The sequence below is a fragment of the Lithobates pipiens genome, unplaced genomic scaffold, assembly GCF_037356315.1.
Source record: "Lithobates pipiens isolate NorthernLeopardFrog02 unplaced genomic scaffold, aLitPip1_a1.2 Scaffold_16, whole genome shotgun sequence".
Classification (NCBI taxonomy): domain Eukaryota; kingdom Metazoa; phylum Chordata; class Amphibia; order Anura; family Ranidae; genus Lithobates; species Lithobates pipiens.
Genome location: NW_027507748.1, coordinates 164,659,865 through 164,684,934, shown reverse-complemented (window position 1 = coordinate 164,684,934; position 25,070 = coordinate 164,659,865). Strand labels below are relative to the sequence as shown.

General features: G+C 43.1%; 1 protein-coding gene across 3 annotated transcripts in view; it reads right to left on the bottom strand.

Moving 5' to 3' along the window:
- The window catches only part of SH3KBP1 (SH3 domain containing kinase binding protein 1), a 530,573-nt gene that overhangs the window by 170,551 nt on the left and 334,952 nt on the right, over positions 1-25,070 (bottom strand). The window contains exon 1 of one of the 3 annotated variants that reach the window (XM_077480741.1): positions 13,903-14,022. The exons of the other annotated variants lie outside the window; for them this stretch is intronic. Coding sequence (XP_077336867.1) covers positions 13,903-13,914 — 12 coding nt within the window. The 5' untranslated portion in view covers positions 13,915-14,022. Of the gene's footprint in view, positions 1-13,902; positions 14,023-25,070 lie in introns of those variants that run through there. 3 annotated transcript variants of the gene reach the window in all.

Genomic DNA, 25,070 nt, shown 5'->3' with positions numbered 1-25,070 from the left:
CTATCTCCTTCCACAAACAGTCATTACAAGAGAAAGTAAACTGCTTTGTTTAAGTTTAGTGATTAATTTGTGTTTAACAATCTTTTTTTCCTTAAAGGCACCTCTTCCTTTAATTTCCAGAATAGTAGATGCTTCTGGGATACAACCAGTTCGGATTTACGATGAATGGAAATTGTGTATAAGCTAGAAGCTATTATGCTGTGAAGTGACGTAATTGTTTTGTCAGTACCTCCAAAGTGGAAAGACTCCTAAAACCGCTCACAGGATGGGCTGGGGCCTCTAAAGTTTCAGTGAAATGGAAAGAACACAATAACCGTGAGTGCAACACACATAATGGGGTCACAGTGAGGCCAAAGAAGACTCATACTAGCCACATGTGGCTTGCGGATGAAACTATGTTGAAGCAAACATGGCAATCAATGAAGGTCTCTTTCAAATATACAATTCTTACAACATATTCTAAAGTCAGCCATAGACAGGTCCAATCTTACCTGGTTTAGCAGGAACTGGCCGAGATTCGAGCCATGTATGGGCAGGCTAAATGTACCCAAGTCGATCGTTCAACTTCGGTACAAACAGCCTGCTGGATTTAAATTGCGATTATTGCTAATGGCAACAGCTTGTGTTGATGGGGAAATCAAGCAAATTTCTTTCCTGCAACCATGGAAAATTCACTCCATCTATGGTCGGCCTAATGATACCAAATGTTTTGTGTAGCACTGACCCCCGAAGGAGCTGCTGGTTTTATTTGGGCTTACCGTTACCTCCCTTGTTTGCTTCTCCGTCTTGGGGTTCCCATGGTAGATGGCCCAAAGAATGTGGAAACTGACACCAAATCCTCATTTGGGTTAGTTATTTAGAACAGAACAGAGTATCTCAATAAATGGTAGAGGGTTAGGAGTGAGTTCAGGCAGTTAGATTGCAAAATGGAAGTCTTTAGAGAAAATCCAGAGAATAAAAACCATTTCACAACTGGATTTAACAACTCCCGGATAGACCTCTCTCACTAGGCCTAACAGCCGGTGGGATGCTCAACAAAGTCTCTGCCACAGACTTGTGAGATACACTTGAGCGTTACTGAGGGATGTAGACAAATTTAAAGAACTGACATAAGGTACCAAGTTCTCTCAGCTGATCTGGCGATACCGTATGAGTGTTGATCCAGATTGCATCCTTCAACTAAGCCTCCAGGCTCCTTCAGAGAAAGCAGCCTTGCGCACGGTCTTCTCCTGAAAGAGTCCTCCCCTGGGGTTCTTCAGTTGCTGGGCCTCTCCCTTCAGATGAGATGGCCCTGAGACTCAGGATGCGTGGTTCCGCACCCCAGGCCAGGAGGGCCATGGGACTGGATCAGGAGGACCACCAGAACCCAACAGACTGAATGATAAATCCCACCAACGTGGCGTCTGTACCCTAAATACCACCCCCCAGAATGCACAGCAGGAAAATACTCCCACTGGGCTGGTTCCAAGAGAATGGTGGCATTCAATGCACCCAGCTAGACTACGTTTCTACTCTTGCCGGTGATGACAGCCACACCTGCGGTCAAGGAGAACCCTGGTACTGAGACCAGAAATTTGGAGATATAATCCCGAAACCCAACTGTGGCTTCAGGCAAATTAACTTTTCAAATACCATAGCGCCTGCTCATCAGGAGCCAGCGCTACATTTGTATTTACTACAAAAATATTACCCTTCCTTGCACTGCCTCCCCAGGGCTGAAATTAGATATTCATGGGCCCTAGGCACAGCCTTTCTCTGACCTCTCTATAAGTCTCACCTTTCCCCACACTGTGGTTGCAACCAGCCCCCATGCATAAGTATCTCTCTCCAACACTGGTCCTCTACGCCAGCCTTTTTCAACCAGGGTGCTGTCATGTTTCTTCAGGTGTGCCTTGGGAAAATGCCAAAAAATTGCCCAAAAACTGGATACAGGCCAGCGGGTGGATTAAGCCTGCCTTTTAGTTACTCAAAGCCACAGGTTTCCATTGTGCACTATTACAACCCTCTAGCCCCTGGCGTGCGAACAACCAATTACGTCATTGGTTGATGAGGAGAATGTTGGCGTTCCTTAACAGCATCCTTGTTTGCCCCTCCCTTGCCCATCTCCTTCAAAACTGGGGTCACATTAGCTGAGTGAGGGAAAATAACTGAGGGAGAAAAGTTGCACAGGAATACTAGTCAGTACCGGTGTGCAAAGGTGTGTTTGCTTTGGAAGACTATATCACCTCTAACATTGGGTGTCCTATGTGTGGATGTTGCTGCTTTTTGTAAATCTATTATTTACATTTTTTACATTTTAGAGTGGGGTGCCTTGACTGAAAAAGGTTGTGTCAAGGTTGACAGAAAAGGCTGAGGTTAGCAGTAGGGTTGCCACCTGTCCAGGATTCACCCGGACAGTTCGGGTTTGGAATCTTGTGTCCGGGTTTCAGTCTGCCTGAAACCCGGACACATTATTTAGACTGGGCTGTGGCTCTCCAAGTAACTGAGATACAGTGGAACCTTGGATTATGAGCATAATCCGCTCCAGGAGAATGCTTGTATTTTAAAGCACTCGCATATCAAAGCGAGTTTCCCCATAGAAGTCAATGGAAACTAAGATAATTCATTCTGCATTGACTTCTATTGCATGCAATACCGCATGTGGCCAGAGGAGGTGGGGCACCGAAAATACTCTGGGATAGCATGGCTGAACTCGGAAAGCCTTCAAAAAGGCTCGGAAACACTCAGGAACTGAGTATTTCCAAGTTTTTCCAAGTATGTCTGAGTGATTCTGAGTATTTCCAAATGGCTCCGAACTGTTCCAAGTGTCACTGGTGCCCTCGTACCTCTGGCAAAATGCGGTACTGCACACCCCATTAGCTTGAATTCTCAACGTTTTGCAAGACAAGGCTAGCAAACCAAGTCAGAATTGAAAAAAAGTTGCTCGTCTTTCAAAATGCTCGTTAACCGCGTTAACCAAGGTTCCACTGTAGTCACACAAAAATCTGTTGCCATTCGGGAGCTGCAGGTCGCTGTCTGGGGGGGGGACAGGTTTGGTATCACTGGGGGGGGAACCAAGATGTCAGAAAGAGCAATTTGGCCACACCCACTGTTTGCCGCAGCGAGCTGCATTACTACCACTCTCCTTGGGGCACCCAAAGGTGTCCCAGGTCTTTTATAATCCTATTGTGTATACCACGAAAACGAATGTGTCCTGTGCTGCTAAAGTGTTCGGGTTTGGCTTGAAGAAAAGGTGGCAACCCTAGTTAGCAGTCATGTGAGCACTAAGACAACACTAATGAAATAACAACTTGGACATCAATTGTTAATGATTGTGGGTTCATGACAACACTCCGTAAACCATAAAAAGAAGGGGCTTCTTTTAAACACAGCAACTCTTCTGACAAATAAAACTTTTGCCACCGCACCAGATGGGGCCTGTGCTTGGGCCTAACCACCATACTCTGCTTCTTTCACACACTGCTCCTCCATGCAACCAACTGCCATTATTATAATATAATATGTATAATGGTAATCATGTGATCACTAAGACAACCTCTGTGGAACAACAACCACTTGGATAATAATTGCTCATAAATGTGGGCCCATGACCAGCACCCAGTAAATGCCCAGAGAAGGAAGGAGCATCTCTTTAACCACTTCACCCCTGGAAGGATTTACCCATTTCCTGAACAGGCCATTCTTTGCGTCGCTGTAACTGACAATTGTACGGTCGTGCGACGTTGTACCCAAAACGATTTTGATGTCCCTTTTTCTATTTGATCACCTCTGTGTTTTTTATTTTTTGCGTTTTAAACAAGAAAAGACCGGCAATTTTGAAAAAACAAAAATATTTTTAAATTTTGGCTATAATAAATACCCCAAAAAATAAAAAAATAAAAATGTCTTGCTCAGTTTAGGCCAATGTGTATTCTGCTACATATTTTTGGTTAAAAAATCCCAATTAGTATATATTGATTGGTTTGCACAAAAGTTATCGCATCTACAAAGTAGGGGATAGATTTATGGCATTTTTTACTAGTAATAGAGGTGATCTGCGATTTTTAGCTGGACTACGACATTGCAGCGGACAGATGGGACACGTTTTACACTTTTTTGGGACCAGTGACATTTATACAATGATCAGTGCTATAAAAATGAACTGATTACTGTATAAATGACACTGGCAGGGAGGGGGTTAACACTAGTGGTGATTAAGGGTTTAAATGTGAGGTATTTCTAACTGTATGGGGGCTGGGCTGACTGGAGGAGGAGAGAGATCGCTGTTCCTAATCACTAGGAACAGGCGATCTCACTCTACTCCCCTGACAGAATGGTGATCTGTTTGTTTAAACTGGCCGATCCCTGTTCTGCTGCTCTCTGTAGCGATTGCGGATGGCTGGCGAAAATAGAGTCTGCCGGACCAGCTGGTTGGCTCCCCCATTAATGAATGGCCGCACGCCCACAGATCGCCATGCACACGCTGACGTACAATGACGGCGATTTGTGCAGCCGAGCCAACCTGTGCAGTACAACTGCGGAAGCTGGTCGGCAAGCGGTTAAGATAGTGACTTGTCTGACAAACAAAAAAAATGGCCACGGCATCAATAGGGGTCTGGGCAAAATGATTGCTAAACTTCTAACCACCAAGCCCTGTCTGTAGACTTTACTATTAAGCAGGATGTATAGCGTGTATATATAGTGGATATAAAAAGTATACACACCCCTGTTAAAATGACAGGTTTCTGAGATGTAAAATTATGAGACAAAGATAAATCACTTCAGAATTTTTTCCACCTTTAATGTGACCTATAAACTGTACAACTCAGTTGAACAAAAAACTGAAATCTTTTAGGTGGAGGGAAGTAAAAATATAAAACTAAAAATAATATGGTTGCATAAGTGTGCACACCCTTAAACCAATACTTTATTGAAGCACCTCTTGATTTTATTACAGCACTCAGTTTTTTTGGGTATGAGTCTATCAGCATGGCACATCTGGACTTGGCAATAAATATTTGCCCACTCTTCTTTACAAAAACACTCCAAATCGGTCAGATTGTGAGGGCATCTCCAGTGCACAGCCCTCTTCAGATCACCCCACAGATTTTCAATCGGATTCATGTCTGGGCCCTGGCTGGGCTATTCCAAAACTTTAATCTTCCTCTGGTGAAGCCATTCCTTTGTCAATTTGGATGTTTGCTTTGGGTCATTGTCATGCTGAAATCGTCGGGATTGGGCGTCAGATAGACCGGACGTGGCATAAGAGTATGAGCTTGCTGCTCGTAGATTATATGCCTGGCTTAACTGTTTTAAATGTGAGTAAAATTTAATTTTCAATAAACACCTTTTAAGAAACTCACACTATTGGAGCCCTTTTGTTTATATACCACCACCAAGAAGGAGACTAGGTGGAAACCCCAGAATCACATCCAAGGAGGGTCTGCCGTGTATCCCGCTCCTCCCCCGCATTCATCACAGAGAGATAAGACGAGGCACAAGGATCCCTATGAGAGATATCTATACCTAATGCGGTTACCTTACAGCAATAAGGTGAGAGGCTTGTGAGCACTGAGGTGTCACATACACTATAAGAAGAGACACCAATCACTGTTCTTCACCGTTTGGAATGTGCAAGAAGTAGAGAACTATTAGTTTCAGTTGCACTTGAATTCACATTGTTACCACTGGGACTTTCTTTACACATCTGTATTCATCTTACCAGTCACTATAGATTACTTGAGATTTATGGACATTTAGAAGTATTATCAACATTTTTTGTTCATGTATTTACCCATGTATGCATTTATGCAAATCATGTCATATATTGCTTAGTATCACTTGGTATTGTTGACAGCGCAACATCATCGTTATTCATACACTTTAGAGCCACGGATTTGATTTTTGCTGTTTGCAGCAGTCATATTCCCTTTCCTTTATTTGCGATAGTGCAGGAGTACCAATTTATTAATTTCTCTTAATGTTCAGCTTTCTAGCAGAAGCCTGAAGGTTTTGTGCCAATATTGACTGGTATTTGGAACTGTTCACAATTCCCTCTACCTTGAATAAGGCCCCTGTTCCAGCTGAAGAAAAACAGACCCAAAGCATGTTTCTGCCACCACCATGCTTCACTGTGGGTATGGTGTTCTTTTTGTGATGTGCATTGTTGTTTTTATGCCAAACAAATCTTTTGGAAAGATGGCCAAAAAAGTTCAACCTTGGTTTCATCAGACACATTTTCCGACATGCTTTTGGGAGACGTCAGATGTGTTTTTTCAAAATTTAGCCAGGGTTGAATGTTTTTCTTCTAAGAAAAGGCTTCTGTCTTGCCACTCTACCCCATAGCCCAGACATATGAAGAATACGAGAGATTGTTGTCACATGTACCACACAACCAGTGCTTGCTAGACATTCCTGCAGCTTCTTTAATGTTGCTGTAGGCCTCATGGCAGCCTCCCTGACCAGTTTTCTTCTCGTCTTTTCATCAATTTTGGAGGGACGTCCAGTTCTTGCCAATGTCCCTGTTGTGCCATATTTTCTCCACTTGATGATGACTGTCTTCACTGTGTTCCATGGTATATCTAATTCCTTGCAAATTATTTTGTCCCCTTCTCCTGATACCTTTTGACAATGAGACCCCTTGGATGCTTTGGAAGCTCTCTGCGGACCATGGCTTTTGCTGTAGGATGCAACTAAGAAAATGTCAGGAAAGACCTACTAGAACAGCTGACCTTTATTTGGGGTTAATCAGAGACACTTTAAATGATGGCAGGTGTGTAATGACTCCTATTTAACATGAGTTTGATTGCTTAATTCTGAACACAGCTACATCCACAGTTATAAGAGGGGGTGCAAACTTATGCAACCACATTATTTTAGTTTTCTAGTTTTATTTCCGATTTCAGTTTGTTTTTTCAATTGAGATGTACAGTTTATAAGTCACATTAAAGGTGTAAAAAGTTCTGAAATTATTTATCTTTGTCTCATTTTTTTACATAGCAGATAGCTGACATTTCAACAGGGGTGTGTAGACATTATATCCACTGTAATTACAAAATAAACAATATTTTAATCATTAACGCTTGATGATAAAATGATTTACATTTATCTGATCACATTCAAACTAATTTTGAAACACTAATGATATAGACTGTCTTTAAGAGCTTTCATAGACAGAGACGTGTTAGTTAAAAATATCAGGGTGTTTCTCCCTCAAGAAATGTAAAGCATGTAATTTGGAGGCAATAGTTAGTAATTAAAACCGTCACCAAACATAATCTTTCTGTACAGGAAAAATAACTTTTAGATAAATATATGCATATGCTCATTTGAGTCAGTCACATTACTAAGCATCAATTGTACTTAACAGCAATAGTGCAGTAACTAGGCCACAATAATTGGCCAAGTCAAATAACAAAAGCATGCCATCTCAGCAATTAACCTAAACATACAAACTGACATTACTTGGCTGCTATGTTCTAATAATATACCAAAAACAAAAGGTACACATGTAACTAGAACATCATAGAGGTAATAAATCAAACCTTGGATTAATGACAGTGTCTTATAAGGAAAAAAACACAATAACTTTGGCAAGGATGACATTTTAAGAATGAGTAGGAGATTTCAAAGACCAATGACTATGTAAATGCAAAACACTATTGTGTATACAGAGATATCTATAAACATAACCCTAGTATGCTGTGTGCAAATGCTGCATGGTTTGAAAAAGCGTTTTATTATCTATATAGCATTATTGGGATCTATAGCTTGAAAATGCCACAGAGTGCTATCATACAGATAAGGCTTGTATATATACACACACACACACAATATAAAAAATAACCAATGTACTTCAAAACAATTATTTTTACAAAAAAAGGATATACAAATCCAAAAACAATATTTCTACAACAGATGTCTTGTCAATAATCCACTGGACAGTGCTCCAGAAAGGCAGATTAACAGAAAACATATGATATTAAAAGCTCAATATTAAAACTTTTTACCACCCCTCCTTCCCACTCCCCTATAGCCTATGCTGACAGTCTTTTTTCCTCTTTACTTTGAAGTCAGCAATATTCACCTAAGCTCCCCATCCAGGTCCCATACTGCTAGTGCAGCGGAACTGGTAATTTTACACGGCACCCCAAGTCTAACAGTCCCCTACCACCCCCCTCTGATGATGTCAGTCCACTTCTCTCTCTTGAGAAGACCCTACCCGTGGCCATTTACCAGGACGTGTCCATGTCACGCAGGAAGTGATGTGGACTCCAAAAAGGACCCCAAGCAGGAAGTAAACAGAAGAGAAGGGCACAAGTCAGCTCCCCCCCCACACTGGATCCTCTTTTCTGGCTCTTGTCCCAAGCTAGTGAGATATTGTAACAAAATAATTAACAAAATTAACAAAATATGCCAAGTTCAATTGGAGGTGGACGTGCTGATGTGTCTGTTGGGGAGTCTCACTGAGGAACTGTAACCCCCCACCGACATACATTGTCCTCACAAGACTTTTATACCTAGCTAGAAAGCAGATTGCTCGACTTTCACAGTGGATCCAAGCGGTTAACAATATCCTTTACGCAAGAAAGAAACACCTATTATCATAGGAAATTGCCAAACAAATTTATAAACACCTGGCAAAGCTGGTTAAAGTGGAGTTACGACAAAAAAAAATAGATAAATAAAATAAAAGTCAGCAGCTACAAATACTGCAGCTGTTGACTTTTAATAATCAGACACTTACCTGTCCCAGGGTCCAGCGATGTGGGGGAACGAAGCTCCGCTCGTCTTCCCCTCCTCTCTGCGGTGCCGACATTGTCACTGTTGGCACCTGGCTGTGGCTTCACAGCCAGGGCACGCACTGGGCATGCGTGAGCTGCGCTGCGAATGGCTGGGCAATCATCTGGGACCAGTGACATGTCCCAGATGATTGCCGAGATTGAGGGGAGAGAGGTGAACTTACTTCTGGCGCAGCGCTGCCCCGGGAGGAAGTGGGAGCTGGAACCCTCTAAAAAGAGAGTTTCCGCTCCCCCCCAAAAAAATTACATGCCAAATGTGGCATGTCAGGGGGTCACCTTCCCTTAAAGCAGAAGTTCCATTCTGGGGAGGAACTCCGCTTTAAGTTCCCCAGAGGTGGTCCTAGATAGATTACTACCGGGATAGATAATTACCTGCACTACTTCCAGAGTGATCATATGAGACTACTTATGACCTGCCAGCGTCGATATACCTTACACGATATCAGACAATAACGTGTGGTCTTCTTTTTTTCTTGTCTATCAGTTTATATTTTTTTGATAGTGTAATGAACATGAGGTATTATACAGTGCCTGTCCTTCTGTTGACAGACTGGTTGGCTACGCAGTTACTACAAATTGTTTCTTGTTAGGAGGATTGTATCTCCTGCTTTATACAAAATGTATGCCTACTCACTGGTAACATGTAATGCCTTGTGTTCTATTCAATAAAATTCCGTTGATTAAAAAACAAAAAAACAAAAGAAAAAACAGATGAGACGACTTGAGTGGGCAAGGAAACATTAGACAGAAATTTTCTTTCTTTTTTTTACTCCACTGATCACATAAGGGGGGAAAGGAGGGATGGGTGGAGGTTGACATTGATCCCAGACTGGTTCTTTAGGATAATTTGTATTTATCACACTTATTATATTCATAAGAGGTCCTGCATTCTACAACCCAACTGTGAGAGCTTTACTGTAAAGCATACCTGGTTCTGCTCAGCATTTTAATGGAATTGTCAGAAGATGCAATGTTCTTCAGAATCAGGGCAGTTGTATGATACATTGAGACTAGGCTGGTGATATGGACAGTACCCAGTCAGTAAGGCTGATGAAACTGAAAAGGGACAGCCTGTGTGAAGATAGGCCAACAGGGAGAGAGTTGCAATAGTTGGGGGAAAGAGAACAAGTGACTGAATTAGCAGCTTGGTGGTTTCATTGGTTAAGGGGCAGATTTTGGACATTTGTATACTATGAATGTGAAGGCAGCAAGATCTGAACGGTGATTGGAAGTTGGGTGGAAAGGTGCAGGAGTCTTGGATTAAACCAACCCCCGGTAAGAGGGTATTAATAGCTGTGCTACTGACACAACATTGAGAAAAAAATATTGTGAACTCAGTTTTGGAAAGACTGAATTTGAGGAAGTGGTGTGACATCCATACCAATAGGTCAGCTAGTAAATTAGTAATATGAAAGGAGACTGAAGGGATGAGCTGAAGATTAAAAAAAGATGTGGGTATTGAAAGCCATGGGAGACTATGAATTGACCAAGTGAGGAAGTCTAGATAGAGAATACAAGGGGTCCAAGGACAGTGCCTCGAGGAACCCCTACAGAAAGAGAAAGAGATGAGGAGAAGACAGAGTTGTAGGCAGGGCCGTCTTTAATAATGATTGGACCCTGGGCAAAACTTTTTTTGGGGCCCCCCGCCCCCAACCCACCCCCCCATGCGATTTTGCTCTCCACCAGCTCTGAGACATACAATAATTAGCAGCTAGACTCAAAATCAGTTTACTGAATCAGATTGGGCGGCTATTGCAATTGGTAGCCAGAGGGTACAGTGTATCATTACCGCTCACTGACTGGTTGCTAGAGGTTACAGCACACATTACGGCTCACTGATTAGTTGCTAGAGGTTAGAGCACATGATTTCTGCTTGTTGATTGGTTGCTAGAGATTACTGTGGATATGACCTCAGGGGGGCATGATATACATATCAATGCTGGCAATTTACATGTAAACACAGGGTCTGCAGGTGGGTCAGCTGTACATAATAGGGCAGAGTTGGGCAGCATTAATAGCAGCACTTCACACAGATATCGGGACACAGCACAGGTCTAAAACCTCAAGGGACGAGGGAATTTAAATCAGGATAGTTGGCAAGTATGAGGCAGCTGCTTTGGGCCCCACAACGACAGGGCCCAGGGCAGCTGCCCCTTTTGCCCTGCCTTAAAAACGCCCTGGTTGTAGGTGACATTGAAGAAGTGCGTAAATAGGTACACGGAGAATCAGGAAAGAGCAGAGTCCTGCAGGGAATAGAGTATTTTTGCAAAGCAGTTAATAGACCACTGTAACAAAAGACAGCAGAAATGTCTAATGCTGCGTACATATGACCGGACTTTGACGGACTAGGTGCGACGGAACGAATCCACCGGACAATTCGATCGTGTGTGGGCTTCATCGGACCTTTGCTGTCTAAAAATCAGATGGACTTTAGATTTAAAACATGTTTCAAATCTTTCTGACAGACTCGAGTCCAGTCGAAAAATCCGTTTGTATGCTAGTCCAATGGACGAAAACCCACGCTAGGGCAGCTATTGGCTACTGGCTAGGAACTTCCTTATTCTAGTCCGGTCATATGTCATCACGCTCAAATCCGTCAAACTTAGGTGTGCTTGTGTGTGGCCAAGTCCATTCGTTTGGAAAGTCCGTTGAAACTCCGCCGAAAGTCCGTTGGGAAGATCGTCGAACCTAGTCTGTCAAAAAGTCCGGTCGTGTGTACGCGGCATAATAGTATGTGTATGGAGCAGTGGCTGGAAGTTTTTTACTGAAATGAATAGAGACTGAGGAACTCATGTACAAGTATTGCTCTGAAAAAGGCAGATGTTGTATTGTGAATGTGCTGGTCACCCCCACAAGCAGAACTAATATATAGTCATTAACTGTTTGCCTGAAACAAGCATTTATAGCAAGTATTTGTAACTCTGGTTAGCTACTCGATCACACATTGTTGTATCACTTTACTTAGGGAGTGACACCATTAATCAGAATCTGCAGTTCTGCTGCCATTCTGTTTTACATTCAATCATGTCTATATTCCCATTGCACATGTTCCCGGAAACAAGGCTCATCAGTAATGGGTGCTGTAGTGACTACTGTCTGGATACTAGAAACATCATAGATAACTGTACACATTTGCCAGCACACCAAGGATCCTCAAATATCGCCCAAAGGCTTTTAAAAAAAGGGTAATCTGCCTTGTCTATGCAGCTGCTATGTCCTCATATTCTTACATGAGCTGCCTTTGCACAGCACTTGGTGGCTCACGCCACAAAAACAAATGGCCAGGTTTATAGACTCAGCACCGTGTGAATAAGGACTAAAGCCCCATACACGCCATCAGATTTTCTGCAGATTTTTTCCTTCAGATTTACCAAATCCATATAATATGAGGTTAAACCTTTTTCAATTTGTATGCAATCAGGCAGGCCCTTGCACTACATGGTTTTGGTAAATCTGAAGACAAAAATCAGCAGAAAATATGATCATGTGTATAAGGCTTAAGAATAGAAATATGGAAGCTGACATTGCTGATTTGAGAACTTGTTTGTTGGGATCTCAGATGCAGGGTCTGGTAAGACAAATAGCTCTCCCGGCTAAAATGTTACATTCAAAGCCCTTTTGGCTAACATCATGTGTGCAAATTTTGGCGTTGTTAAAGTGGAAGTAAACCCATGGATTTAAACAGTTAAAAAAAAAAGGCATGCCGGGAATGCAAAATTGCACATTGGCTGTGCTCTCAGCCAAACTATCAAACCATCCAATGGTTGGTGTCATAACGAATCACATGTGCAGCACCATAGCAGTTGAAGATTAAACAGAGGCAAAGATGGTAGCTTCCTTGGCTGAAAACGATAGGGGAGTTTACTTCCACTTTAAGTAATTTATCCTCTACTCTTAACAAGCTTGTTAACCTCTACTGATGCTGAAGGCAGAAACAGAGAAACCAGTGCCCATGCTCGGAACCTTCTCCTTGCGGGGTGGGCTTGCTTGGAGATGCAAGTCAAAGCAATGTCAAGTCAGCAGAATGCAAAGTGATGCCCAATTAACCAGGAAGTTTATCCTGAGCTGTGCTCCGTCTTGGACTTAGTCGATGGGAGGCAATGTCTAAAACCTTCAAAATTGCCCCTTTTGACTCTTATCTTATCCTTTTGACTAGAGATCCACTTTAAGTCGGACATCATCCAAACAATAACAATCATCCTTGAAGTTTTATAGCAAAGCATCATATCTATATTACTAACTCAGTTACATATTAACATGAAGTCTATATTTAGACATATACCCATAAAAGTTTTGAGGAACTACAGGTTTTAGCATGCTCCAACTGTACTAAAATTTGCTTGACATATAGCTAATCATAGATGGCTTATTATTGTTGTAGCAAGTTTATAAGCCCAAAAAGACCAGATATTATTATTATACATGATTTATACAGTTTGCATAGCACTTTACAATATAAGAAAGACAGTACACCCTTCTAGTGAGAGCTTATGATCTAAGTATTATTAACATGAGAAAATATGTTACACAAATAAAATGTTTAACAAGCATTAAAACATAGCTACACCATCTAAGAGCTGTCAGATCTTACAAAACCTGTATCAGCCTGTAACTACTGCGCCTATCAAACATCTTCTCCCCTAAAGAAACATTTTCCACTCGTAATAAAGTAATTTATGAACGCAGAAGTCCTAAAATGCACGCAACATGATTATAGCAGAAAAAACAGCAGATCTTCCTACTTCCTTTATGAGGGAACGTGTGGAAAAATAAATGTGGAAAAAATGAAAAACATCTGGAAACGCGATGTCTTACAAAAATGAAAAAAAAAATAATAATAAAAAAAAAGAAAGAAAAAAAAATTAAAAATTGCCACATATTCCAAGACAGCAGAAGCCTCCCCATGCTAATTACACAAAGCTAGCAGCTTCTCTAATGAAGATCCTCAAAGTCACTCGTCACCAATAAGAAACTTTCCGTTTATCCTAAAACAGAGCAACAATTCACAGAGCTGAATGAGGTTCCGTGTCTTTTTTTTTTTTCTGGTTCCTGGGCAGATCTCTCTTGCCACATCATATCTTGTATATTTTAGAATAAATACAAATATTAAACAATGAAATACCTCATCTCCCATTGTGGAAAAGTGCCTGCTGTGTAAAAATGTCCAAGAAGTCAGCACCCAAAATCCTCCCACTTCCTTCAAGCAGCTAAATACACAAAGCCTGACAGACACAGCCTAATACTGAGTCACACTTAGGGCCAAATGAGCTTGCAGGAAAACAAAGCTTCCATTTGTTTATTACACAGGAAGCTTGGAGCTGTACACCAGTTGGGAGACTTGATGCTGTGGCTTTCCACTTTTTTTTTTTTTTTCCTCTCTCTCTCTCTCCCAAAAGGCAGATTCTAATGCAGCCTATTCCAAGTAATGATGCAGCAGGACTAATATAACAGTCAGAGTAGGAAGAATCTGCAATATCACTAAAAGCTGTCTCTGAAGATTCATTCTGCAGAGCTTTACAAATTTTGCTCAACCAGGAATAAGGACGGACTATTCGTACTTATTGCAAGTATTTTTTTTCATACAAAGTTAATCAATTTGAAAGCTGATCCCCAAACGCGTATTAAAAGTGGGTGTTAATTAACCACTTAAGCCCCGGACCAATTTGCAGCCAAAGGACCAAGCCCCTTTTTGCGATTCGGCACTGCGCCGCTTTAACTGACAATTGCACGGTCGTGCGACGTGGCTCCCAAACAAAATTGGAGTCCTTTCTTTCCCACAAATAGAGCTTTCTTTTGGTGGTATTTGATCACCTCTGCGGGTTTTATTTTTTGCGCTATAAACAAAAATAGAGCGACAATTTTGAAAAAAATGCATTATTTTAAATTTTTTGCTATAATAAATATCCCCAAAAAATATATTAAAAAACATTTTTTTTTCCTCAGTTTAGGCTGATACGTATTCTACTACAATTTTTTGTTTAAAAAAAAAAAAAAAAAAATTATCGCAATTAGCGATTATTGATTGGTTTGAGCAGAAGTTATAGCGTTTACAAAATAGGGGATAGTTTTACAGCATTTTTATGAATTTTTTTTTTTACTAGTAATGGCAGCGATCAGCGATTTTTATTGTGACTGCAACATTATGGCAGACACATCTGACATTTTTGGGACCATTGTCATTTATACAGCAATCAGTGCTAATTAAATGCAGCGATTCCTGTGTAAATGATACTGGCAGTGAAGGAGTTAACCACTAGGGGGCAGTGTAGGTGTTAGGTATGACGTTATGTGTTTTTTTATTGTAGGGGGCGTGGCCTAGCATGTGACATCACCGATCGTCTTTCTCTATAAAAGGGAACAGATGATCGGTGACAGCCACAGTAGGACACGCAGGGAGAGGTTTGTTTACACAGACCTCTCCTCGTTCTTCAGCTCTGTGATCCGATCGCGGTACACCAGTGGCAATTGGGTCCACTGGTCCCGCGGCCACAGTCACGGAGCTCAGGACCGGGTCGGGCACTTAAAAAGAAACGTACAGGTACGTGCTTGTGCCATTCTGCCGAGGTATATCAACATGAGGCGGTCCTTAAGTGGATAAAAAATCATTAATGATAACTCCAATTTTCCTCATCAAAGCAGTGTAGCCGGGTACTTTGGTAGCAACGCCTTTTATTAAATTTTTTATTTATTACAGGTACTTATATAGCACCGTAATTTCACGCAGCATTTTATTTATATACTATGTAGCGCTCCCTGCTCCTAATGAGCAGACGCTATTGTTTTTCAAATTTAGTTGTCTGAAGCTGTAGTTGGGCTCAGGCTAATTATTCAAAAAAGTTCTGGTTTCTGTGCCAGTCCAGCTGGGTTGCACTGGTTTTCACTTGAACATATGTGTCGCTGTCACCGCCGGTAAGTGTGGAAATGCAGCAATCTGGATGTATTGAATACCACCTCTTGCTCGGAAGTAGCCCAGTGGGAGTGGTTTCCCTGCTGTGCATTTTGGGAGAGGGTATTCAAGGTACCGATGCCATTTTGGTGGGTCTTCTTTCCGGGGTCCGCTATCCCGACCTCATGGCCCTCTTGGCCTAGGGTGTGTGTGGCATAGTCCTGAGCCTCGGGGCAAGCTGGCCGAGGCTTTGCAACTGAGAGGGTAGGCCCGAAAAAGTCTTGGGGCCTACTGATCCAGGGGTGGTCCTGTGCTGTCTCGCCTGCGGAGAGAGGCCAAGAAAACTGGAGGATCTAGGGGAGGACTTTTCTAGGAGAGGACCGAACACAAGGCTGGTATCTCTGGAGGAGCCTGGAAACGCAGTTAGAGGACGCAACCCGGATCAACACCCATACAGTATTGCCGGGTCAGCTGAAAGAAAACTGGTACTGTATGGCAGTTCTTTATATCTCTCAAGATCTTTCAAGAATGCTTTAGTTCAATTGACAAGTCTGTGGCAGAGACTTTGTTGAGCACCTCACCGGCTGCTAGGTCAAGTGAGAGGGGCCTATCCGGTGGTTGCTGGATCCAGTCTGTGGAACTGTTTGTCCTCTGGATCTGATCAATACCTCTAACCTGCAATTATCAGGTGCCTGAACTCCCCTTAACCCTTTGACCCTCTATTGAAGGGCTTTGTGCCTAAATAATCCTTCTGAAAAAGGACTAAGTGTCGGATTCAATATTATTTGGGCTACTTTCCAACGGGACCCCTAAGACGGAGAAGCGAGCAGGTGAGGCAACGGTAAGCCAAATAAAACCAGCAGCTCCTTCAGGGGTTAGTGCTACACTATTTTACCAAAAGTATTGGGACACCTGCCTTTACACGCACATGCATGGCATTCCAGTCTTAGTCCATAGGGTTCAATATTGAGTTGGTCCACCCCTTGCAGCTATAACAGCTTCAACTCTTCTGGGAAGGCTGTCCACAAGGTTTAGGAGTGTATCTATGGGAATGTTTGACCATTCTTCCAGAAGCACATTTGTGTGGTCAGGTACTGATGTGGATGAGAATACCTGGCTCGCAGTCTCCACTTGAATTCATCCCAAAGATGTTCTATCGGGCTGAGGTCAGAATTCTGTGCAGGCCAGTCAAGTTCCTCCACCCTAAACTTGCTCCATGTTTTTATAGACCTTGCTTTGTGCACTGGTCCAAATCATTTGGTGGAGAGGGGATTACAGTGTGGAGTTCATTTTCATTGGTTGGGCTTGGCCCCTTCATTGCAGTAAAGGGAATTCTTAAGGCGTCAGCATACCAAAACATTTTGGTCAATATGATGTCCCCAACTTTGTGGGATTGCTTGTTTAGAGTAGCACTGGGCATCAGAGGCCACCTAGATCAGAGAATCATGGGAACACAGATCTTTTCAAAGCCAATTACAGTCTGAAAAAAAATCTACCAACCATTTGTATAGCCATTCCATCAGTTTTTTCCATCTGAGGGGCTTCTCTTGACTTTTTGGTACCCTACTTCTACCGTGATATAGACCAGCATTTCTCAACTTTTTTTCAGTCAAGGCACCCTTTAAAATTATGGACAGTCTCAAGGCACCCCATTCTAATATGTAAAAAATGATTCTAATAGTTTTACATAACGCGGCAGCATCGAAACACATAGGACACTCGAAAATTTATTCGAGGCGATTTATTCTTCCAAAGCAAATACATTTTTACACACTAGTAACGACTAGTATGCCAGTGTTTCTCCTCTTTCTCAGTCACCTGTGACCCCAGTGTTGACAGAGAGGGGCAGGGGAGAGTCAGCCAAGGATGCTCTGCAGGCGATCAACACATTTCTTTTCAACACTGATGACATCACTGGTTTTTAGGACATCAGTGGCTGGAAGGTAGAAATGGTGCAGAATAAAAACCTGTGACTTTGTGTAATTAAAAGGCAGGCTTGAGCCATCTGCTGGCTTGTATACATTTTTGGGCGCTTTTTAGGCATTTTGCCAAGGCACCCCTGAGGAAACTTCAAGTTACACAGGTTGAAAAAAGCCGATATACGGACTAACTCCACTTTCCACTTTTAGGGCTTATTTACATATGCTTTGACTTCAACAAGCTTTTACGATGTGTTTTTGATGATTCAGTGGTTCTCCTTGGAAGCTTTGTTGACACTTGGCAAATGCCCTGTGTGTGTGTTGATATCTCACCCCTGTAATTCCTCCAAAACAAAGCAAAGCTAAAGTTGAATTAAAGCCTCAGGTGCTTCAAGCGAACTTCAAAAGAGCCATCATGGAGCTCTACGAAGGCTTTGAAGACTCTTTAAAGCACCACTAAAGCTACATGGGGTATAATTTTTTAAGAAAAGCCAAAGCAAACACAAGGTGTAAACAGGGCGGACTGTAAGCTAACTATTTTATTTAGTGACAGGAGCTTTGACTGGCGTTAAGGGCTAGTTTACACTTGCTTAAAAACATGGCTTTGGACACACTTTGTTAAAGCTTTCTGAACGCCAGTCAAAGCTCTGGTCACTAATTAAAATGGTTAGCTTACAGTCCTGTTTACACTTTTGCTTTTGCTTGGTGCTTCAATGAGGCTTCGGTGGGCATTCGATAATCCTTTGGTGGGGCTTCAAGTGAGCTTTGCCATAGACTTCTATGGAGGCTTTGAAGACGCTTTGAAGCACCACTAAAGCTACATGGGGTATAATTTTTTAAGCGAAGCCAAAGCAAAGCAAAATAAAAGTGGAAACAGGATGGTAAGCCAACCATTTTATTTAGTGACAGAAGCTTTACTGGCATTTGGAGAGCTTTAACAAAGCCTGTCCAAAGCTTTGTTTTTGAAGCAAGTGTAAACTAGCCGTTAATGTGTGTTGAAGCCGAAGCAAGTATAAATGAGCCCTAAGAGCTTTAACAACTTGTCTGAAGCCTTGTTTTGAAGCTGTCACTCCAGTCAAAGCTCATGTTACACATGCTTTAGCTTTGCTTTGGCTTCCCTTCGAAAATGATACCCCATGTAGCTTTGGTGGTGCTTCAAAGCTTCCATAGAACTATATGGCAAAGCTCCCTTGAAGTTTGCTTGAAGCACCTGCAGCTTTTAAGAGGCTTTAATTCAGCTTTAGATTCGCTTTGTTTTGGAGAAATTGCAGGTATGAGATATCCACACACATACAGGGCATCTGCCAAGCTTCAAAATAGCATCCCTGAAGCCTCACCAAAGCTTCATTGAAGCACCAACGAAACGTCATCAAAGAACCACCGAAGCTTCATCGAAGCATCAAAAACACATCATAAAAGCGCATTGAAGTGCTTTATTGTGTGCTGAAGCGAGTGAGCCCTAAAAGATACCATTGAAGGGTAGCTTATTTTAGCAACTGTAGCGACAGTAGAGGTTTATTTTAAATTGTAAAAAGGAGTTCCATGTCAAGAGGTTCTGTATTTCCGAAAAATCTAGATATAGTACACGAGTGTAGATAAATAATAGATGTACTACAAGTCTGACAAATAAATCCATCACCTTTCCTGTAATAAATGAAAACAGTCCACTTAAAAGGCAACACTACAATTATTAAAAGGAAACAATCTCACACAACAGACTTCCTGCTACTTCCCAGAGAGACCAGCCAATGACATAATGTTGCCAAAATGACAATAGAATGCTTATTTCCTATTGACACAGACACTGTTTTTGACAGGAAACTTAACAGAAAATGGTTCAAAAATAAATAGCATCTTTTAATAGCACCTCTATGCACATGAATAAGATATATTTTTGTTGTAGCTGGATGGTTGGACCTTAGATACCCCTCTACAGCAAGCTGGATATGCCTAGCATTGGTAACGGTTTACAACTCCAATCACCCAAAGAGAAATGATATCATCTATAATAGTCTATATTACCAAATTTCTTTGGCAGCCAGCGCACCTGATGACGGTAGTAGCATCAATAAAGTGGCAGCAATCTGAACAAGCCATGTGTACCGTTAACATATTTTGGTCTTAGTTACCCAAATTCTGAAAAAAAAAATTTTTTCGTTGCTTGTTGGCTTTTTCGTGCCCATAATAACCAAATAAATGTAAAACTACACCGGAAATAACACAGAACAATGTACATATACACACTGTCAACATGCTTTAAGCTGAACTACACTTTACATTGTTTACTTGGGCCAGCTTGTCCCAAATCAACTGTGTCCCTCACTAACATGTGAGGTAGTTGGATGTGTGGTATAAATTGTATGTAGCTGAGGCTACATACAGCATACCGGACTGTGTTCTGGGTTTGAGCTGAGACTTCCTGTCTCATACCCGGAACCCAGTAGAGTCCATCACAGCGGCGCTCAGCCATTCAGAGCAAACAATGTATTCCATCAATGAATGCAAAGCTTCCTCCGATTGGCCAAAGGGTGACATCATCAGCCCACCTCTCTGACTCAGAGGAAGCTTTGTAAACATTGCTAGAAAACATTGCTTTCTCTGAATGGCTGAGCGCCACTGTGATGGACTCTACTGTGTTCCGGGCATGAGACAGGAAGTCTCGATTCGAAACCCGGAACACAGTGTGGTATGCTGTATATACCCGCAGCTTATAAAGTTTATACCGCACATCCAGGGGCCTCACATGTTACTGAGGCACATAGTTTGTTTGGGCTCCACTCTTCAGGACTTGAGATATTGTTCTGAGCAATAACCACAAGGAAGCCATATGGTCACTTTTCTGGTCAAAATCTGCATTGAGACCACACATACTTTGTGCATCCTCTATTTAATCCCATGGAGAATTTATACTCTGCCAGAGAAAAAAATGAATGCTAGTACATACCAAATACAACAGAGGTAACAGTTGGACTTGATCCCTTTCATGTACCTTAGCTTCTTTATTGATTAGCAACAACAAAATTAAAAGTCAACAGCAGACGTACATGGAAAGAAGATAGCAAATATCTCTTCCCACTGATGGCACAGGCAAACACCGCTCCAGTGACGATGAATCGGCACCTAAAATTTTATTCTGAAACCGAGACTTCAGGCAGTGTCAATCTCTTTTTTTTTTTTTTTTATAAATTCTTTATTTACTCCTCTTTTCTTTCCATAGATTTCAATCTCTTGTCAGTGTCAATCTCTTGAATCTCCCATTGCACTTAGTGATTCCGCCTGCCGACCGCTAAATCACTACTGTGTCCTGTAGGAGACTGTCGGCTAAAGAAAAAGCATCAGGTGCAAATGCTTTTAACTTCAGCGTTGTTTAGCGGTGCTGATAATGGGAGAGGTACATATTTACTATCTTCTTTACAGTTACAGTACATTGTTATTATTATAGGTACTTGTATAGCACCATCAATTTACACAGTGCTTTACATACTGTATATATTGTACATCTGCCATTTACCTTTTCATTTTTGTTACAGAGTCACTGTAAAGGACCAACCAAAAGACTGTAGAGGACCAAGCTAAGCTTGGATCCCATAAGGAACATTGACATCTGCATTCAATTTCAGCTGCCTATATCTCTGGATTTATTGATTGTTTTTACATGGGACTTCAACTGAAGGTAACCTCCTTTGTACATTTTTTTTTAGGTGAGCAAGGTTGTAATTTCCCAGGAGTGAGACAGGTTTACATTACGTTTTTATTTTCTGATTTGTTCAACAATGTGCCATTGATTTGAGATGTAAAGATCTTGCAGCCAACTTTTCAGCTAAATGTACCAGCTGTAAGGCCCCATTCACACTTTGTGTAGAGGGAACTCACATTCCTGCTTGCAATTTTGTGTGGGCGATTTTCACATGATTCCGCGTGTCACGCATAGGGCAGGACATTTACTTAACCACTTTCAGACCGGACCATTTTGCTGGTAAATGACCAGAGGTCTTTTTACACTTTGGCACTGCGCTGCTTTAACTGGTAATTGCGCGGTCATGCAATGTTGTACCCAAACAAAATTTGCGTCCTTTTCTTCCCACAAATAGAGCTTTCTTTTGATGGTATTTGATTGCCTCTGCGATTTTTATTTTTTGCGATATAAACGTAAAAAGACCGCAAATTTTGAAAAAAAATGATATTTTCTACTTTTTGTTATTAGAAAAATCCAATAAACTCAATTTTAGTCATACATTTAGGCCAAAATGTATTCAGCCACATGTCTTTGGTAAAAAAAAAGTCAATAATTGTATATTTATTGGTTTGCGCAAAAGTTGTCACATCTACAAACTAAGGTACGTTTTCTGGAATTTACGCAGCTTTTAGTTTACGACTGCCTATCTCATTTCTTGAGGTGCTAAAATGGCAGGGCAGTACAAAACCCCCCCAAATGACCCCATTTTGGAAAGTAGACCCCCTAAGGAAATTACCCCCTAAATACCTACCTGCCTAACTAGCGTCACCTGTGACACTAATACAGCGATCAGAAAAACGATCGCTTATTAGGCTGGGTTCACACTGGAGCGATGCGGGAACGCCACGAATGCGCGGCGGGTTCCCGCATCGCATGCCTCCCGGCGGCAGTTCACACTGCCCTATGCGAACTGCTGGGAGTGTCAGTGAAATGTTACTGACACCCCCAGATCAGTTCGCATATCGCAGTGCGATCTGCAAACTCGGATCGCATGGTGTGAACACCCATGCGATCCGATTCTGCTGCGGGCCAAAAAAAGGGTCCCGTGCGAATTTGCGGCGGGTGCGGCGGGTGTGGCGGGTGCGGCGAATGGCTGAACTCGAATCGCACAGAGATCGGATGTGATTTGCACTGCAGTGCGGTGCGAATCACATCCGTTCTCATAAACCGCTGCAATGTGAACCCAGCCTTAGTGACACTGGCGACGGGGGGTGATCACGGGGTTAAACCTTTATTGGGGGGGTTAGGGGGGTACCTTAGAACTAAAGGGGGCTAACCCTAACTGCCCTAACAGTTATTAGTCACAAATGACACCCGCCGGGTGATCAGGGGGTTAAACCTTTATTAGGTAATAAATGGCGGGTGCCCTGAAACTATAAAAAAATAACTAACCAACCAGCGTCACCTGTAACAGTTATATGGTGATCACAGGTGAAAGGGTTAACTAGGGGGCAATCAGGGGGCTTTATGCGGTAGTATATGGGGGTCCCTGGCGCTATAAAAAGCTGCGGCGAACCTAAATACCTACCTGCCTAACTAGCGTCACCTGTGACACTAATACGGCGATCAGAAAAATGATCGCTTATTAGGCTGGGTTCACACTGGAGCGATGCGGAAACGCCGCGAATCCGCGGCGGGTTCCCGCATCGCATGCCTCCCGGCGGCAGTTCACACTGCCCTATGCGAACTGCTGGGAGTGTCAGTGAAATGTTACTGACACCCCCAGATCAGTTCGCATATCGCAGTGCGATCTGCAAACTCGGATCGCATAGTGTGAACACCCATGCGATCCGATTCTGCTGCGGGCCAAAAAAAGGGTCCCGTGCGAATTTGCGGCGGGTGCGGCGAATGGCTGAACTCGAATCGCACAGAGATCGGATGTGATTTGCACTGCAGTGCGGTGCGAATCACATTCGTTCTCATAAACCGCTGCAATGTGAACCCAGCCTTAGTGACACTGGCGACGGGGGGTGATCACGGAGTTAAACCTTTATTGGGGGGGTTAGGGGGGTACCTTAGAACTAAAGGGGGCTAACCCTAACTGCCCTAACAGTTATTACAGTCACAAATGACACCAATGCAAAAAAAAAAAAAAAAAAAAATGACATTGGTGTCACTGTGACTGGGGGGCAGGGGTAATTGGGGGGGTGATCGGGGGGTAAAGGGGGGGTGTGAGTGTGCCTGGCATGTTCTACTGTGTGTGTAGAGTGTTGGTGCAACTCACCGATCCGCTCTCCTCCGTGTCGGAACGAAAAATACCGACACGGAGGAGAGAATACATCACTTCCTCTCCTGTGTTTACATTACAGGAGAGGAAGTGATGTCACGGGGGATTTCCATTCGTCGAGAGCGATCGCGAGGGGGTGGCCATGAATGAATGGCCGCCCCCTCATCCCGGATCGCTCTCGAAGGAATGCCGACCGCCGCAGGCACCGGGGGGGGGCCCGATCGGGCCCCCCACCCGCGGGCAGGCAGGGACTTATATATACGCCCATATGCCTGCCCGTGCCATTCTGCCGACGTATATCGTCGTGCGGCGGTCGGCAAGTGGTTAAACTGAAGCTTCTTCTCCCCTTTTTTTGGATGACAAGCTTCATGCAATTTTTAAAGGCTGTTTTACAGCAACTGCCTTGTGATTCTGAAGTGTGACAACGGCAGCAAAATCACACCATGTTTGGGGTGCCATTTAGAATGACTGGCACCCAAATGCACGTTACGCATTTTTCAGCGATTGACGCATGATTTGGAATTGGGAGCAGAATCACGATGATTCTGCTGTTGATACCAAATCAGAAAGTATGAATGGGGCTTTAGGTCTACCCAGCTATGCTGTTACATTCATTCAGTGTAACAATGCCAAGTTGTGGAGAAAGAAAGGAGGAGGCAGTTGTTTCCTCTTCTCCTCCAACATGGCTGAGATGTCACTCGGATGAGTTTGCAGGCAACAGCGGCGAACAGGGGATTGGGGTGGATGCACAGACAGGTCACGGCCTTTATGGATGACCAGGTAAGTGTTCCTGTTGTGGCCTCTGGCACTCTCTTTTCACCAGGACCCTTATTTGGGGCCATGCACCGGACGGGGAGCCCTCTGGGGGGAACAATCCAGTCCCCCAACAAAGAAAAGCAGGCAGTCTGCCTGAGCAGGGCCTGGGTGAACTCCACGCCACTGGCCCAGCTCGATGGGTGGGGCCAGGGGCCGTTATGGCACCGCTTCCCCGCTCGCGAATCTCAGGATTACTACCTCCTCTGCCTGCATCACTGCACGGGAAGGAAGGCTCAGCGAGGGAGACTTATTAGTATGGCTGTCGGGCTGCTTATACAAGAAAAAGGGGGGGGGGCGGAGCTCCGCGGGTGGGTATGGCCTACACGGGCGGTGCGAGATGGCACAAGATGTGGTGGAAGGACAGGGTTGACCATCCAGATCACAGTATATGTGAGCATGTGTGGAACTGTGGCAGGAGGCGGAGCTAAGGGGGTGAGACGGGCACTACAATGGAGGGACTCCACGGCCCCAGGACCTCTTTGCCTGGGGGGCTGACACCACCAGTCCTGTTCTAGGACGACAGGTCAGAAGGCGAGCTGTCGGTGTGCGAGGAGGAGGAGCCACAGGGATGCGAGCCAGCAATGGAGGCAAGCAAAATAAAAAATTTAAAATGTGAGATGTACAGGTGCTTTGAGGGTCCCCTGGGAACACAATTAAATAGGAGGTCCGGGATACGATTTGGAAAGGCAAGTGTGTGGAGATCTTC